General features: G+C 42.0%; 1 protein-coding gene across 3 annotated transcripts in view; it reads right to left on the bottom strand.

The window, feature by feature from the left end:
* Nucleotides 1–18,732, bottom strand: part of ANXA10 (annexin A10) — a 244,440-nt gene that overhangs the window by 74,141 nt on the left and 151,567 nt on the right. For all 3 annotated transcript variants that reach the window (XM_029572067.1, XM_029572125.1, XM_029572221.1), the window contains one exon: nt 3,320–3,433. In XM_029572067.1, the coding sequence (XP_029427927.1) occupies nt 3,320–3,433 (114 nt within the window). The remainder of the gene's footprint in view (nt 1–3,319; nt 3,434–18,732) is intronic.

Raw genomic sequence — 18,732 nt, 5'->3', positions numbered from 1 at the left:
CAGTGCAGATGCTGACGTCGGACTCAGCTTGGAAGACTGGTGTCAGGCAATAGCTGCGGCACTACCCGAGGAGCGGGGGTGCCGGGAAGTAGTTACAGTCACTGTAGTTACACTGGGTCCGTAGAGATGGTACACAAGAGGGTTCCTCGGTGGGAGGTCCACAGAGCGGGGTACACCCGCGAGGATTCCTCTAGTAATATCACGGCAAGGGTCTGCAGAGCAGGGTAGACCCAGAGGTGGCTCCTCTAATGAATCATGGCAATGGTCCGCAGAGTGGGGTATACCGGAGAGGGTTCCCATGTAAATATCACAGCAGGAGTCCACAGCGTGGTACTCACAGCAACTGAAGACGAGTAGTAGTTCCGTAGAAAGCCTCGGGAAGCAAGGCAGGCAGGAATCCAGGTGAAAGGCCCTCTGAGGAATGGATAACTAAGAGACGAGGAAGGGCCCCCGAGAAGCGGGTACCCGATAGTCTCACACCACGCTGCGACAGTATGATTTTAATTTTTAATGTTACTGAAGGAATGCAGCTTCTTACATACAACTGTACTGATGCCACTGCAGGAACAGCCTTCGTGCATTCATATCAGAAGTTAAATTCTCATTTTCATAGCAGCAGGTAAAAAACAATATAAAAGGGGGATGTTTTCTGTCATGAAATCATTTTATACATTTTAATCTATAGATTTTATGAAATAAATTTAAAGTGTATATATATTAATGTTTATACTACAGGTATAAAAATGTATATCACAAGCATTCAATCATTAAAATCTATATAAATAAAAATGTAAATGTTCGTTTGTTCAAAATCTTAAATCTCTGAAAGTTCTTCACTGATTGCTGTGAAATTTTGACACAACGTTGCATTTGAATATGTGTGTGTTTTTATATACCTATATTATATAGATGTCACACATGTGACAGGTAAAACCATGCTTTTTTGGAAAAACATCGCCATCTGTTGGACGTACAAGCAACACACGCTATCTACAATATAAATGGGCTCTGACCGACGGCCTGCAAATGCGCAGTAGAGAGCAGCTCTACCGCGCATGTGTGGACCATAGAGCTCTGCGCTACATGCTGGGTGTCACAGAGGGGAGGAGGAAAGGGCAGATGAGTCGCCGCTCCGAGAAATGGCTCAGTCCGTTCCTCCCCTGCTGGGGAAGGGGGGAGGGAGTAGGGACTGCCGGACAGTTACACACAGGAGGAGGAAAGGGTAGAAGAGTCGCCGAGCCAGTCTGTCCACCGCCGGGGAAGCGGGGGGAGGGAGTCAGGACGGCAGCAGAGCTAATGTGCATTAGGGATGTGAATCGTTTTAGGACGATTAAAATTATCGTCCGATAATTTTAATATCGTCTTAAACCGTTATGGAACACAATACAATAGAGATTCTAACGATTTATCGTTATAAATCGTTAGAATCGTGAGCCGGCACACTAAAACCCCCTAAAACCCACCCCCGACCCTTTAAATTAAATCCCCCACCCTCCCGAACCCCCCCCAAATGACTTAAATAACCTGCGGGTCCAGCGGCGGTCCGGAACGGCAGCGGTCCGGAACGGGCTCCTGCTCCTGAATCTTGTTGTCTTCAGCCGGCGCCATTTTCCAAAATGGCGCCGAAAAATGGCGGCGGCCATAGACGAACACGATTGGACGGCAGGAGGTCCTTCCGGACCCCCGCTGGACTTTTGGCAAGTCTCGTGGGGGTCAGGAGGCCCCCCACAAGCTGGCCAAAAGTTCCTGGAGGTCCAGCGGGGGTCAGGGAGCGATTTCCCGCTGCGAATCGTTTTCGTACGGAAAATGGCGCCGGCAGGAGATCGACTGCAGGAGGTTGTTCAGCGAGGCGCCGGAACCCTCGCTGAACGACCTCCTGCAGTCGATCTCCTGCCGGCGCCATTTTCCGTACGAAAACGATTCGCGGCGGGAAATCGCTCCCTGACCCCCGCTGGACCTCCAGGAACTTTTGGCCAGCTTGTGGGGGGCCTCCTGACCCCCACGAGACTTGCCAAAAGTCCAGCGGGGGTCCGGAAGGACCTCCTGCCGTCCAATCGTGTTCGTCTATAGCCGCCGCCATTTTTCGGTGCCATTTTGGAAAATGGCGCCGGCTGAAGACAACAAGATTCAGGAGCAGGAGCCCGTTCCGGACCGCTGCCGTTCCGGACCGCCGCTGGACCCGCAGGTTATTTAAGTCATTTGGGGGGGGTTCGGGAGGGTGGGGGATTTAATTTAAAGGGTCGGGGGTGGGTTTTAGGGGGTTTTAATGTGCCGGTTTTGCGATTTTTCGATTTTTCGATTTTTCACGATTTTTCACGATTTTTCACGATATTTTACCCCCCCAAACGGCAACAATACGATTCCCTCCCCCTCCCAGCCGAAATCGATCGTTAAGACGATCGAGGACACGATTCACATCCCTAATGCGTATTGTGAAATTAAACCAGACTGAGCCACAGCCAGCTAGTATTTATATAAATATCATAAAATGTCACTTGTACTATATATTTGTTATATGATGAATACAAATTTTGTATAGGGTCACTTGTGTTTACATTAAACATTTGAATTGTTTTCAAAGTATAATAAAACAGTCTGTTTTAAAGATGTGTACTACTTATATATGTTCAGTATTGAGACAAAATGATAGAAAATTAATTACACTTTCAGCATACTATATCCCATGTCAGTATGCTTTCTTTTGTACTATGCCTATACTACATTTATATAAGGACCAGAGTATTTAAAATATATTTTTTAACTGACTTTTCGAAAGCAAAACAGAAATTGAAGTTTACAACAGCGTGATGTTCAAGTGAACATTATGACATAATTTAAGTATGCAATTTTGGTCACTGAGTTCAAGTTGATTTGCACAGATGCGGAGCTCTGCATGGCAACTCTAAATCACTTGAAAGCATTGGGTTAGTGAAAGCATGCTCATGGCCAAGTTTGCATTTTGGGTGACTAAGGTCCTCACAGCAACCAGGCAAAATCTCTCAGCGTTTCTTTAACTGGTCATATTGCCCGAGGGGTTTTGTGCAGACAAGCACCCTTCCTCTAAGTAAACTGCACAATGTTTTCTTTATTGTTCAATTTCCTGGCTTAGTTGACAAGTAAAGCATATGCTGAATTTTCTAAGACTAGAATCTTATTATACCATCATTTAGTTGAATCTTTGTATGCAGAAAGTGTGCAATCAATCTAAATCACAGAACACAAGTCTGAAATCCATTTAATGTACTTCAGTTGGTTGAAATGAATGTGATTTTATGAAATTATTATATAAAATATGATGAGTAATTCTAATGGCAAATACCTTCATAGCATGCCAGAGCTCATGAGCATCATAGGATGGGGGCGGATACATCAGGCCGACCATAACATCTTTGAAATGGTCGGATAAATTCTCTCTCAGATCCTCAATTAAATCCTTTGAAAAGAAAAAGAAAGAATAACAATAACAAATCAAAAAAAGCCCCAAGAGGTTTATCATTCATATAATCTACATCCATGAATAAATATAGCAAGATACATCTCACTCTAAGAATTTATTTTTTCCCAAGAGAACAAGGGGATGTGAAATATGCTGGCAGAGAAAAAAAGTATTCAAGTGAAATTCAGATGTATTACTGGACCTATTAACGAGGTGAAACGTGACAAATCCTATGAAATTTTACTGTTCTGACAGAATGCACCATTTGCATCAGTTTGAGCAATGGCTTACAGAATTCAATGGCTGGTAGTAAATGTCCTAGCTGGAGAAGCAACAGCAGATCCTGCTACTTTGTAGCGGGTAGTACTTTAGTATTGATGTTGTCGTCCCTTAACTTTGTTCAATTTTACCCCATCCAGTTCAGAAAGTATATTGTCTTGTCTGGCTAAAACTGGAACCTCTGGCATATAGATCACAATATCTCACCTCTAACCAATGCAGAAGCCCTGAGTAATCTGATAGTAACCAGCAAATGTCTGATAGAGTTTGTGACAGGGCCGTTAGTGCCTCAGCTGACTAACATAATATGGTACAACGTCAACTAGATTATAACTGGAAATGAACCCTAGGGGGAGATAGTACAGTAGAATGAGTTTGAAAAAGCTGACTAGTGCATATTAAGTTAAGTCCCTGGGGGCAGGGATCTGGGAATAAGGACAGGGTGAGAATTCATCCAGGGCATAATAAACTGAGAGAAATTCAGCAATTATAACAGCTGAAAAGTTCAGCTAGAAGACTGTGAGAGAAAACTGCTGGAAGCAGGAGCTGTAGCTTGAAGAAGAAAAGGCCTGAAGGAGACTGGGAGCAGGAGTAAAGAAATTATACCTGCCTGGTCTGAGGAAGGCCAGAAATTATGAACATAAGTACATAAGAAATCTCCATGCTGGGTCAGACCAAGAGTCCATCAAGCCCAGCATCCTGTTTCCAACTGAGGCTAAACCAGGCCACAAGAACCTGGCAATTACCCAAACACTAAGAAGATCCCATGCTACTGATGCCAGTAATAGCAGAGGCTATTCCCTAAGTCAACTTGATTAATAGCAGTTAATGGACTTCTCCTCCAAGAACTTATCCACACCTTTTTTGAACCCAGCTACAGTATTTGCACTAACCACATCCTCTGGCAACAAATTCCAGAGCTTAGTTGTGCGTTGAGTGAAAAATAATTTTCTCCAATTAGTCTTAAATGTGCTACTTGCTAACTTCATGGAGTGTCCCCTAGACTTCTATTATCCAAAAGTGTAAATAACTGATTCACAGCTACTCGTTCAAGACCTCTCATGAGGTAGTAGCTCCTAATATGGAACCTAACATCGTATAACTACAGTAAGAGTTATTTTTCCCTATATGCAACACCTTGCACTTGTCACATTAAATTTCATCTGCCATTTGGATGCCCAATCTTCCAGTCTTCCAAGGTCCTCCTGTAATGTATCACACTCTGCTTGTGATTTAACTTCTCTGAATAATTTTGTATGGTTGTTATACGGAACCATTTGAGCTTCAGAAGGGAACCCGGCAGAGATGTCATGTATCCCAAATATTATTTGCATTATTGCTGGAGTCCTTTGTGGAGTGGATTCGCAGAGAGGAAGGTATTAGAGGGGTAATGATTGGGGACAACTGTTATAAAATTTCTCTCTTTGTGGATGACCCACTGTTGAGGTATCCTTGCAAAGGTTGTAAGGAGAAATGCGTAGATACTGAACAATATCCGGCTTCAAAGTAAATGATGATAAGTCCGAGATTTTAAATATCTCAGTTTCCAATGAGGGTATGGATAGTTTAAAGGCTTTATTGCCATTTAAAGTGTCTAGTGGGTGGGTGAAGCATCTGGGAGTTCATAGGACCTGATGAGGACCAATTGTTTGAGTTAAATTATGGAGTGTTGATAAGATAGGAGGAGACTGCTAAATAAAATAATACTCATTACAATAACTGGAAGCATGTGACTGGCCCTCCATTTTGTCTAAACTGACAGGAGAACTTGTCACAAGATATAAAGGAGCATACCAGCCAGAATAGAAACTCAACTCTGGGACTTGGGGATTTCTCCTTAGTCAGGCACAACAATACTTACAAACCAGGTCAAGAATTTTTTCTGAGTCATCTCACACCTGAGAAAGGGTTGAGAGGCAGTCTAATAAAAGGGGAACCTAGGCAGAGGATGAGAGAAAGAGAAAGAAAAGGGGACAGACAGACTCATACATGCTGATGTACTGAGTCTGTTGAGACCCTGAAGTTGAGGAGGAATTGTAGAACAAGCCATGAATATAGTCAAAGTTTTTATATTGCCAGTTAAAATTGAAGTATAATTAGCTGAGAGGCTACAGGGCAAACCATAGGCTGATTTATTAAGCCTTTTTACCATAGAGACAGAATGGGAAAAAAGCCTTAGTAAATCAAGCTCGATGTTTGTAATTGCAAATACCCTATACAAAATCTTGAAGGAAGAACAGGCTAAACTGGGACAAGCTAAGTTACAAGAAGCATCTCAGGTGACAAAATGTTATTCTTTGAACTTTAAGAGGTCATTTTTCATCCACTATCCAGCTAGCTAACTTAGGCCTGGATTCTCTAAGCAGCAATCTTTTTCATGGGAGGGGTGCCCATTATTGGGGGGAGGGGAGCATACCTGCGATAGTGGGACTCTCCCCTGAAAACATTTCATGGCTGTATTGCTGCAGAGTTGTTTTGTCTCACAGTAAAATTCTACAAGGCAAAACCATGCGGACTTGCTTTTTACCATGCAATGGTGGCCCCCAACGCATGGGACTCACATTGCCTTAAACAAAAACAAAAAGCGGCCAAAAAGAGCAAAAAGTGTGTGGGAGTCAAACATGAACTCCCTACTCACTTTGGTGGCCCTGACCAAAAATGTTTAAACATAGCTCGCTATGATCGCACGATGACTGCAACCCCTAAAACCCAGTAAATTAAAAAATAGCCAGGCAGTTCACCCCCCAGACCCCTTTCCTCCCATATTCCCAAAATATAAAAAAATTGTTAGGTATATTGGAAGCCCCCAAGTTCAGAAAATAATTGTTGGCTTCTAGTAGGGTATCCCCCAGGGCCCCATCATCCCCCCTCACTCCTTCCATACCCCTTTACCTAGAATCCATGAAAATCTGCAAGCTGAAGAGCCTAGGGAGCCTCCTAGCCTTAGGAGGCATTTTCCAAAATGGTGCCGACTTGATCTTCCCTCATTTACAGAACTGGAGCATGATCCGGACACCAGACCACAGCCACGTAGTGAAGATCCAATGTCTGGACTCTTCCCCAGTCATATGGCTGGGGCGAGGTCAAGTTGCCACTATTTTTGAAAATAGTGCCAACTTGCATGTGGGAGGGGGGGGGGGGGTTTCAGGGGTGGGGAGTTCTGGGAGTTACCCCTCTAGAACCCAAGGATTATTTTCTGAACTTGGGGGGGGGTCAAGGGAATCCACTATACCCTACAATTTTATAATTTGGGATGGGGGAAGGGGTATTGAGGTTGAACTGCCTAACTATTTTTTTATTGAAAGGGAAGGGGGGAAACCTTTGCCATTTATTGAATCTATGTTGACTGGGTTGGGGGGGGGGGGGGTGTCATCATCACGTGATCATAGCGAGCTATGTTTAAACTTTTTTTGGTTGTAGCAGTTTAGGGTGAGGAGGGTGGTTGCATTTCATCCCCATACACTTTTTACTCTTTTTGATGTTTTTTGTTATTATTAAGGTGAGCCTTTTAAATCTAATGCATAAGTTTAGTGTTTTCTCCAGAGCAAATGACAAATTTCAGTCAGCCATGTTATTTTGTTTACATAAGATTACCTATGCATGAGCTGCTTTGCATGGATTCTTATGTACAAATGGCAAGGGCCTTGACCCTTGGGCTTTCATTTGGTTATGTTAGCTGCTTGGGGAGGTTATACAAGGATGCTAATCTGAGTATCTGAAGGATGCTTTGGAAATAGGATGGTGTCATGCCTTCACACATTGAAAGTCTCCTCTGAAAAGTATAGATCAAAGGTTTTTTTTAGTGATGATTATAATTACACCCACATATCGCATAACAAAAGGTTCACCTCATTGAACCCAAGACAAAGCTGTGTTAGAAGCTAATAACCTAGCCTGACATATCACAGGTAGTCACTGGGAAATATTGAGATGTCAGCGCACACCTGGCACAGCAGGACCCTTTGCCTATCTAGCTCAGGGCTAGTCATGTTGTGCCACTTTTTGTAAGTACATAGAAAATCTGCAGAGTAGTTTGTTTGTTCTGTTTGCTAGTAGCAGTTACTGTCCTTATCTTATCTGTGGCCACCCTGAAAGTACATAGGCTAAGGAGTTCAGGGAAGACAAGCTTGCAGAATGGTAATTTTCTAAGTCGAGTTGCAACCTTTCAAACCAGTTTGAGGCCCTTGCTTGTCCAAATGGCTGTCCTGACTTGTGGCCAACACAGCAGAGCTGCTGTCCTATAGGATGGTATTCTGTGATGTTTGAGTTTTTGTGACTTTGTGGATACTGAGACCAAGGGCATTGTTCTGATAGACTCTCACTCATCAGCTCTATGCATGGCATTAAGGCTAGAGAAGGTTTTGGCAGCTGAACACCTCATGAGCCAACAACAATTCTCCTTCAGAAGCCTGCCACTGTGCAAAATATATAATCCAACAGCTCCCAGAGATATCATATGGGAGGCAGGATGTCTTCTGCACTTTTATTGTTGTTATGTAGAAAGACAGACATTAAGAGCAAGTGAGACATAGAAGGGCCCATGCCTGTAAAAAGGACACATCAGTGAACATATACGCTTCCGAGAGATGCCTATCAGGCTGCCAGATGTAGACAATCTTGTGTAAGGAGTAATGACTCTGACTACCTCTTTAGCAGGTAGGGACAAGCTTGGCACAAACATCACTGATGGTTGATATCGAACAGGCCAGGAACAGCAACATTGGGCCTGAGTAGGTAAGCAAAGTGCTGGAAGTAGTCCATAAACAACAATGTCCTAACCAATGAGTGTGCATGTGTTTGTCTGGCTGATTGACATTCTGTTTTAGCTTCTGTCTATATTTGTGACTGAAGGTAATGTTGGGCTCGTAGTTATCTTCCTTACCACACCAATGCATACACCAGAGCAGGCACTATGTATGCAACCAGTTAGAACACACTGGCTTTAGACACAAGCAATCCTATGCTTCTACTTTTTACGATGGATGCCACAGCTATGTTACATAGATACATAGATATATAGAAATGATGGCAGAAAAAGACCAAACTGCCCATGTAGTCTGCCCAGCAAGCTCCCACACTTATTTTCCCATACTTATCTGTTTCACCGACCACCAAGTTCAGGGCCCTTGTTGGTAATTGTTTGATTCAAATTTCCTGCCACCCCTTGCCGTTGATGCAGAGAGTAATGTTGGAATTGCATCAAAGGTAAATCGTAAGGCTTAATGGTTAAGGGTAGTAGCTGCCACATCAAGCAAGTTACCCTAATGCTTTTTTACCCCAACTGCACAGATCAATGCCTTGTTGGATGTTGTCTGAATGTAAATCCTCTTTTCCACATTTCCCCCTGCCGTTGAAGCAGAGAGCAACACTGTATATGCATTCAAAGTAATGTATCAGGCTTAATTGGTTTAGGTAGTAACCACTGCAATAAGCAAGTTACCCCCACACTTATTTGTTTACCCAGACTGTGTAGGTCAGTCCTTGTTGGTTATTGTCTGAATGCAAATCCTCTTTTCCACATTTCTCCTTGCCGTTGAAGCAGAGAACAATGTTGGAGTTGCATTAACTGTGTGAAGGCTTATTGAGTAAGGGTAGTAATCACCAGGTAGTAGCCCTCATTCCAGCAAGCCACCCCCATGGCTCTACTCTTCATTCCCATCCTCTAGCCTTTATGGATCCACAGTCTGTTTATCCCATGCCCCTTTGAAATCTTTCACAGTTTTAGTCTTCACCACTTTCTCCAGAAGGGCATTCCAGGCATCCACCACCCTCTCCATGAAGAAATACTTCCTGACATTGGTTCTGAGTCTTCTTCCCTGGAGTTTCAAATTGTGACCCCTAGTTCTACTGATTTTTTCCAACGGAAAAAATTTGTTGTTGACCATGGATCATTAAATCCTTTCAAGTATCTGAAAGTCTGTATCATATCACCCCTGCTCCTCCTCTCCTCCAGGGTATACATATTTAGGTTCTTCAATCTCTCCTCATAAGTCATTTTATGAAGACCACCTTTTTGGTCACCCTTCTCTGGACCGCCTCCTTGCTGTCTCTGTCCCTTTGGAGATACGGTCTCCAGAACTGAATACAGTACTCCAGGTGAGGTCTCACCAAGGCCCTGTACAAGGGGATCACCACTTCCCTTCTCTTACTAGATAATCCTCTCTCTATGTAGCCCAGCATTCTTCTGGCTTTAGCTATCACCTTGTCACATTGTTTTGCCGACTTCAGATCATTAGACACTATCACCCCAAGTTCTTTCTCCTGCTCCGTGCGTATCAGCCCTTCACCCCCCATCAAATACAGTTCTTTCGGATTTCTGCACCCCATATGCATGACTCTACACTTCTTGGCATTGAATCTCAGCTGCCATATCTTTGACCACTCTTCCAGCTTCCTTAAATCCCATCTCATTCTCTTCACTCCTTCCGGTGTGTCCACTCTGTTGCAGATCTTAGTATCATCCACAAAAAGACAAACCTTACCTTCTATCCCATCCGCAATGTCGCTCACAAAGATATTGAATAGGACTGGTCCCAACACCGATCCTTGTGGCACTCTGCTTAACACCGCTCTCGCTTCAGAGTAAGTTCCATTTACCATCACACATTGTCTTCTGTCCATTAAACAGTTTGCAATCCAGGCCACCACCTTGGCACTCACTCCTAAGCTTCTCATTTTATTCACCAGCCTCCTGTGCGGGACTGTATCAAAAGTTCTTCTGAAATCCAAGTAGATGACATTGAGCACGCTTCCTCGATCCAATTCCCTAGTCACCCAATCAAGAAAGTCAATCAAATTTGTCTGACAGGACCTTCCCCTGGTGAATCCATGCTGCCTCTGGTCCAGCAATTTTTCTGACTTTAGATAGGTGAGGCTAACCGGCCTGTAGTTTCTAGCCTCCTCTCTGCTCCTACTCTTGTAAAGCGGGACCACCACCGCTCTTCTCCAATCACTCGGCACCACTCCTGTTTCTAGGGATCTATTGAACAGGTCACGCAGCGGACCTGCCAGCACATCTCTGAGCTTCCTCAGTATCCTGGGATGAACCTCATCAGGCCCCATGGCTTTGTCTACTTTCAGTTTTCCTAGTTCTTCCCATACATTCTCTTCTGTAAATGGGGTTTTCACTCTCCTCCAGTTTCTTGTTAACTAGCGACGGTTCTTCTCCAGGGTCCTCTTTAATGAACACCGAACTGAAGTATTCGTTTAATATTCTACCATTTCTTTATCTCTCTCCACACATTGATCCTTTTCACCTTTCAGTTTCACAATACCACTTTGGAATTTTCTCCTTTCTCTGATGTATCTGAAAAATGTTTTGTCACCTTGCTTTACCTCTTTGGCAATCCTTTCTTCCATTAATGTGTAGGCAGTGAGAAAATAGCTTCTCACATTGTAAACAAACATTTTACCTTTGCCTGACACTGTTTATTCATTCAGTTGAGAGGGGAGGGTTAAAACTGGCAGCATCAGAGCTCAGAGAAACTGTGCCACTTTGCCAGATAAGTTGATATCTGACTGTAGCGTACACCTCCCTCCCGATAAACTGAGGCTCTCCCACCCAGTACCTGGAGTGGGCCTATTTGTTTTGGAATTGGGGGGTGGGGGTGTCTGGTTGGAAGAGCTTCAGCTGCCAGGGAGGCTGTGGTGTTTGAGGGGGTGGGGAATTTAGAAGATGTAAACTTATTTTGGGGATGCAAGGATGGAGGAAAGAGAGAGGGCAAATAGTGTTCTCATGCCTGGAACTTTAATGTTCACTAGATAAATGGATTGGGGGAGGGGTCTGGGCCAGCACCTTGATGATACCTGGGACACCATGACCCTTATTTTATGTTCTCATTTTCTAGACAGAGGCCTATTTATCCACTGATATGTGGAAGATAACCTGCTAACTAGATAGTAAGCCTGCAACACAAGATAGAACCACTTTAGACTTACTCTGCCATACACACTGGCAGGCTAGGCTTACAGAGATTCAGCCCTATATAGCTGCATATCTTTTTGGGTGCATAGATTAGGTCAGTTTCAATTTAATGGAGTACCTATTCCTATTTCTAATTCAGCCAAAAATCTTGGAGTTACTATTAATTCAGATTTAACATTAAAACAACACATATCTCTGGTTACTAGAAATTCTTTTTTCAAATTACAACTCTTAAAATGTCTACGTCCACTACTTTTTTTTCATGATTTTCGGACCATTCTTCAATCTCTCATATTTTCTGGGCTTGACTACTGTAATTCCTTATACATAGGTCTTCCAGATAATGCACTTCAATCACTTCAAGTAGTCCAAAACGCAGCCACACGTATTTTAACAACTTCTTCAATTAAAAATCACATAACTCCAATACTTCAATCATTGCATTGGTTACCAGTTAAATATAGAATACAGTTCAAAATTATAATCATGATACATTCTCTTATTCATAATCCTAATTCCACTACTTTATGCTCTCTTCTCCGCGTATATAAACCCACCAGGCATCTAAGATCCATGAATAAAAACTTACTAGATGTTCCATTCCCCTGACAGGCTCAATTAGAGATTACTAGGAAAAGAGCGTTCTCAGTCACTGGTCCAATTCTTTGGAATGCCTTACCTGACTCATTAAGATCCATATCCAACCTAAATCAATTCAAAAAAATCTTTAAAAACTCACCTATTTCAAATTGCATTTAAAACTATATCTACAAAGTAATATGACTGTGAAACTACACTCATTAACTGACGCTCCATGTTAACTATATGGCACTTATATTTATATTTATACTTATTTTTAATAGCTTTTACTTTTAATATTTTTATTTTATAATATGTTTTTTGTAATTTTATTATTTCTTTTTTCCTCTTTTTGTGACTTCAATTTTAATTTATTTAATTTATTTTCTTTTAAAATGAACCCATGTAAACCATTTTGATTAAACATAGTTTGTAAAAGCGGTATTCAAACATTTTTAAATAAATAAATACATAAATAAATAAATACTTTAATCCTGCTGATTAAAGGGGGCGGGTTCTGCTGCTAATTGGAGTCGAATCACTTATCCACTACCCTGCCTAATTATTATGCACCTCTGTCTACTTGTCGCCTGTGAGAACACTATGTCAGCTGCTGTGTGACAACTTCAATGGAGTCACGGAGGTGTGGAAGATAGAGATTCCACACTGCCCAAGAGCAGACAGTGATGAGGCCTCCTGTTGCTTGGGACCAGGCAGACTTCAGGGCCGATGCAATAAAGTTGCGTAGAAAGCGGGCACTGAACAGTCAGTGGCTGCTCTCTTAACACACCCCAGGTGCCCCCAAGGGGGGCGCATTAGCAAGAAGGTGCTAAGGTTGCTTTTGTGACACTAGTGCTTCCTTGCTAACGCAAACCAAATCGGTTTCCGTGACTGCCATCCACCAGTCACGAAAACCGATGCCGAGTTTATCAGTGTCAGTTTTCCTTACCGGTGGACAGCCACAAAAACCGACGCCAATGGACCCTGCAGATGGCAGTCGAGAAAAGTGACGCTGGGTTTATCGGCATCAGTTTTTGTGACTCTGCTGTCCGCCGGTAGAAAACCGATGCTGATAAACTAGGCGTCGGTTTTCGTGATGGGTCCGACTGTCTATTATTTTTTTTACTTTTGTTTCTTTTATTTTTCATCTTACTTAATATCACAATGATATTAAGTAGGAGGCAGTACAGAAAAGCAGCTTTTTCTGCTTTTCTGTACTTTTTTTTGATGCGCACAGCTATTAACGCTGTCTGAGCGCACTGTTTTGCATCGGCCCCTTCTTTAGACTGGCTGTCAACCCTGCACTGCCTTGGGTTGCTGATCTGTACATACCTCTTAGCGGTAATCTGCATTATCCGTCTAAATGGCTTTTGATTATTGACTTCCTAGTTTTTAGTTTATTTAATTCTTTTACCCCACAAACTTTGATGCATTCATTCAGTGCTACTGTGTGAGATTCATCCCTGTATCTTACCACAATCTGTTCCCATTAAAGAAACCAATTGCTGCAAAAGTGTTTACCACCTTCTATAGCAAACTCACAAGATTTCCATTTAGTTTACTTCCACTGCAAATTTATTCTTACACCCCTCCCCTCTACAAACACACACTTTCAAGCTATAGGCAGCCAGGAAGCAATACTATATATTGTGTTTGGTTTTTAAACTTGAAGATTTACTTTTTAGTCTGAATTAAACTACATGAGCTTACATTCCAAAATGCAGGGTTTGTATATTACTGAAAAAATGTTCTTCATTACCAAGAGATTTAGCATTAGAGGGAGGCAAACTGTGCACTCCGGTAAATAAAACACAGTCACTGTGCAAGCCTCCCACCATCAAAAAAAGGGTAATGAAAAGCAGCTATAGGATGTCTCAGTATAATTAATATGGCAAAGAAAGAATGGATGATAAAGTAGCCACAGAAATTAAAATATGAATTTATGATGAAGAAACAATCACTAATCCTCTCTGAATAAGCATTAAATATACTTGACAACTACTAAATCACACTTGGAATAGAAATTAATTCATTAAGATGTTTCTCAGCTGACAGCGTGTCTGCAGGAAAAGAAATTAATAGTAAAAATGTAGACTAATTAAAAATTGCCCCCCTGCAATGAGGGAATGTGGGTATATGAAGGACATGCTGAACAAAAGGAATGGATAATGTGACGTTTTAATTTTTTTATGTTCATATACTATATTTTTATTGAACTCACAAGAGCACTGGGCAGTCAGGAAAGAAAGGCAATCACATAGCCCAGAGAAAGAGACAAATTCCCACTGATAAAGGTATGCAAGAAAAAAGGCAGAATAGAGAAAAAAGGGTCTCTCGGAAAGGACAGGATCGAATTATATCTAGACCAGCCACATCTCCTGGGGCCTAGAAAAAGGCGCAGGAAGAAGTCAAATCCAGAGAGTTTGAGGACTGGTTGAATGCCAAAAGGAACGACTGCAGGGAAGCTGGACAAGTCTTCCCTTGGAAAGAAGTGGACAGAGACCGAGAGAGAAGGAGAGAAAGACAGAGAGGGAGAGAGATAAGGAGACCAAACCTGAATTTAGGCATAGGGAATATAGGCCAAATTTTGAAGGTGCCAAATATCCAGACCAAAGTGGAGCCTGCTTCTGCTTGCTTTAGGGCAGTGTACCAACATAGCATCAAAAAGACACAACTGTGGCACTTTGCCTATGGGCAACAAAATCTTATCCAGTCCTGCAGAACACTGTAAGCCTCCAGGGACATTCTGGTGAAGGATTTTTTTGACTGAGGGTAGCTGTGGTTGCAGTGTTTGCTAGCCAATGTTTTAAAAATTCTATCTGTGAGGGAAGGGATGGGCCAAGGACTCATGACATTGGGTTTGACTCCTTCAATGCTTGGTACTGCTTAGGAGTTTGGGGATCCTCACAATAGTTAACTGTCAAAAGAGATTTAATGCGCTTAAGTGTAGAACATTGCTTCCCAGACCTCTCCAGCCAGTCAGGTTTTCAGGATATCCACCCTGAATATGCATGAGATAAATTTGCATGCAATGAGGGTGCACAATAAGACCACTATCAAGAATAACCCCTAAATTACATACATCAGTTTTAATTGGAAAATGATTAGTATCTTCAAACACAAATTCAGTAGGAGTTCCAGTAGTAAAAAATCAAAGAAGAATAAAAATGTCTGGTTTTAGAACATTAAGAACTAACCAGTGATGAAATAACTATTGCTTACTAGTGGTGGATAAACAGAGTATCAGAAACTTTAGTGGAGTGGGTCATGATGAAGTGGCAGGTATAAAAAAAACTATATGCCATCTGCATATAATTTATAGTTTAACCAAAACAGGTCAACAGCTTACATACAGGCCGATTCAGTACAGTGCGCTCCGGCGGAGCGCAATGTTAACCTGCGATTGGACGCTCATTTTGGACGCGCTAGCTTTACCCCTTATTCAGTAAGGGGGTAATAGCGTGTCCAAAACGTGCGTCCAACCCCCCCCCCCGAACCTAATAGCGCCCGCAACATGCAAATGCATGGTATTCCCGTGTGATTCAGAAAGCAAAATGTGCAGCCAAAGCCGCACATTTTGTTTTCATAAATTAGCGCCTACCCAAAGGTAGGCACTAATTTCTGCCGGCACCGGGAAAGTGCACAGAAAAGCAGTAAAAACTGCTTTTCTGTGCACCCTCTGACTTAATATCATGGCGATATTAAGTCAGAGGTCCCGAAAGTTAAAAAAAGTAAAAAAAAAAAAAAAAATTTGAAATAGGCCCGTGGCTTGCGGGTTGAAAACCGGATGCTCAATTTTGCCGGCGTCCGGTTTCCGAACTCGTGGCTGTCAGCGGGCTCAAGAACAGACGCCGGCAAAATTGAGCGTCGGCTGTCAAACCCGCTGACAGCCACCGCTCCTGTCCGAAAAGAGACGCTAGGGACGTGCTAGTGTCCCTAGCGCCTCTTTTTACCACCAGCCCTAATTTAAATAAATTAATTTACTGTATCGCGCCCAGGAGAGTGGCCTGTGGTGCGCTGGGAGAGCAGGCGCTTGCCCGCTCTCCCATGATTTTTACTGTATCGGCCCAATAGAGCAGTAAGATAGAGATTAGACAATGCTGTGGAAAGAGCTGAGCCTTGAGGCACTCCTGTAGGCATTGGAAACCATTTGAGGTGTTATTAACAATCTTGGGGCCTGATTTCTTAAGGTTTTCTCTAATGTGGTGTCTATGGGACAAATGCTTAGTAAATGATGCCCTTGATTTGCTGTTGTTGGCCAGGAAGATATGAGATGAATCAAAAAAGGACTAAAACCCCATACCCATTTAGAGATCATAATTTGATGATTTACCATGTTGAAGCCTTAAGCCTACAGTAACATCAAGAAGCATCAAATCCTTGCATAATAACGTTATAGAGAAGCAAAGATTCGATATTATAATGCATGTGAAAGCAAAACTGGTGATGGTCATAAATGGCAAGCTCATCATTAAAGTCAGACAGCTGCCTGTTATAGAACTACTGTTTCTGTCACCTTGGCCAGAAAGGGAAATAAGGATATAGGATGGTAGGAAGTAATATGTTTGCATCCAATCCAGATTTTTTTTAGTAATGGGTGCACTGAGCTGTCTTCAAGGATGCTGGAAGCATTACCTTAGAGAGGGAAAGGTTAACAATTTTGGCTATAAATGGAGCAATATTTTCCCTAAGTGCTTTGAGGACAGCTATGGAGCAAGGATTGAGGGGGCAGCCAGAATTATTCATCTTCCTAATGATATGAATGACTTTGGTGATTGAAATGGAAGTGAAGGTATCCCATTTTGGGGAAACATGGCTATTAGATTGTTGTAATAACCCAACACTTCACCTGGTATAAATCTCTGTTTCCTTAGTCAAATGATATTGCTGTATTCTGCAATTTTTTTAATATAACAATTAACATTATTATGAGGAAGGGTGGTGGTTCCATATTTTACTATTGGGCACTCTCCATGTTGCCTCTTAGTAATTCACTTCTTTAATCATTAACTCACCCTCCTACCTCCGTTTATTAGAATTGTTTTTTTAATTTTAAAGAATGTGGCAATAAAATTTGTTTAGTTCTACTAACTAATTTTTTCTTTTTTTCAGTGCGCACTCGCCTCCTAATTGTTATCACCTTCAGTAAAACATGCTTATTAAATATCTTTTATTTTTTACTTAGCTTTTTGCGTAGTTTCTTCCTGAAAATATTCTGAAAGTCCAAGATGTTAAATGGTAACGATGTCGACTTGTACAAGTTTCGGCAAAATGCCTTCCTCAGGAATTATCTCTTTCAATCTTTTTTTTCAAAAGCTGTATTTCAAATGAGACCGCTACTATTTCTCTTTCAGTGCCCAAAGGCCTCTGCCCAACGCTTTTCTGACAGTTCTCTTCCACTGCTTCTCTCCTAAACCTTTTTAAGGTCACCTGGGAATGCTACCTTCTCCTATCACAGTTCATCATGTTAGTGACATCCAATTGAGTTGATCGTTCAATCCTACTGGTTGTTCTGTGTGCAATTTGAAAATCCAAGCTTGCTCCTGATGGTTCAATAGAGTTTGATTCACTGGTTTTCTCCAAAGTTGTCAATGACTGTCCATCTTAATTGATCGAATGTGTGGCTTTTTTCTATACAGTGGGGAACTATTGGTGCTGTTACTGATGCTCAGTAATCCTTGCTCTTATTGCTCTGCTAGTCTGGCCCACGTATACCTTTGGACAGGGGCATACAATCACATATACTACCGATTTGGTGGTACAATCTGTATCCTTGTTTCTATACACTGTGTATCCCGACTCTAGATGAGTCCATGTAGCCCCTTCAATAGTCATGTGGCAAGCTGTACGTTTGCCGCATTTCCTGTGTATCCCCATGGTATGTTTTGTAGTATCTCTAATTTGGGCATGCACTACATTGTCCCGTATATTCCATCCCCTCTTAGTGGCTACCAGTGGTTCCTCTTTAAAAATTCTATGTAATGCTAAGATATGCCAATGTCTTTTTATGGATCCTATAATAGCTGTTGTAGAGGTACTTTGTGGAAGTACGTGCACCAATCTATTCTGTTCTTTGGTTTATACTGCAATAAAACCTCTCTTTCACTGTGCCTAGCCCTTTTATATGCCCTCCTCGTGACACTTCTAGGGTACCCTCTCTCCAGGAACCTGTGGCTCAATAAATCTGCTTGATATTTAAATTTAGTGAGGGTGATACAGTGGTTGTATGTAGGAAATATCACATTCTGGCACTTATCTCAAAGTGCGAAAAAGTGATCGCAATTTGCGGTAACTTAGCTTTTCGTATAGGTATTAGTGCAAATTGCGATAAACTCCCTATTACCATAAAACACGTCCCTTTTCCCATCGCATGCGATATGCATTTTGATAAATCCAGGCCTTAGATTGTAAGCCCTCTGGGGATAGGGAAATGCCTACAGTACCTGAATTGTAATCTACTTTGAAGCGCTGAAAAAAGTGCAAAAAGTGGAATATAAATCTAAATAAATAAATG

Source organism: Rhinatrema bivittatum, chromosome 1 (assembly GCF_901001135.1).
Source record: "Rhinatrema bivittatum chromosome 1, aRhiBiv1.1, whole genome shotgun sequence".
Taxonomy (NCBI): domain Eukaryota; kingdom Metazoa; phylum Chordata; class Amphibia; order Gymnophiona; family Rhinatrematidae; genus Rhinatrema; species Rhinatrema bivittatum.
Note: the sequence above shows the minus strand (reverse complement) of the source record. Positions and strands in the feature narration are given on the sequence as shown.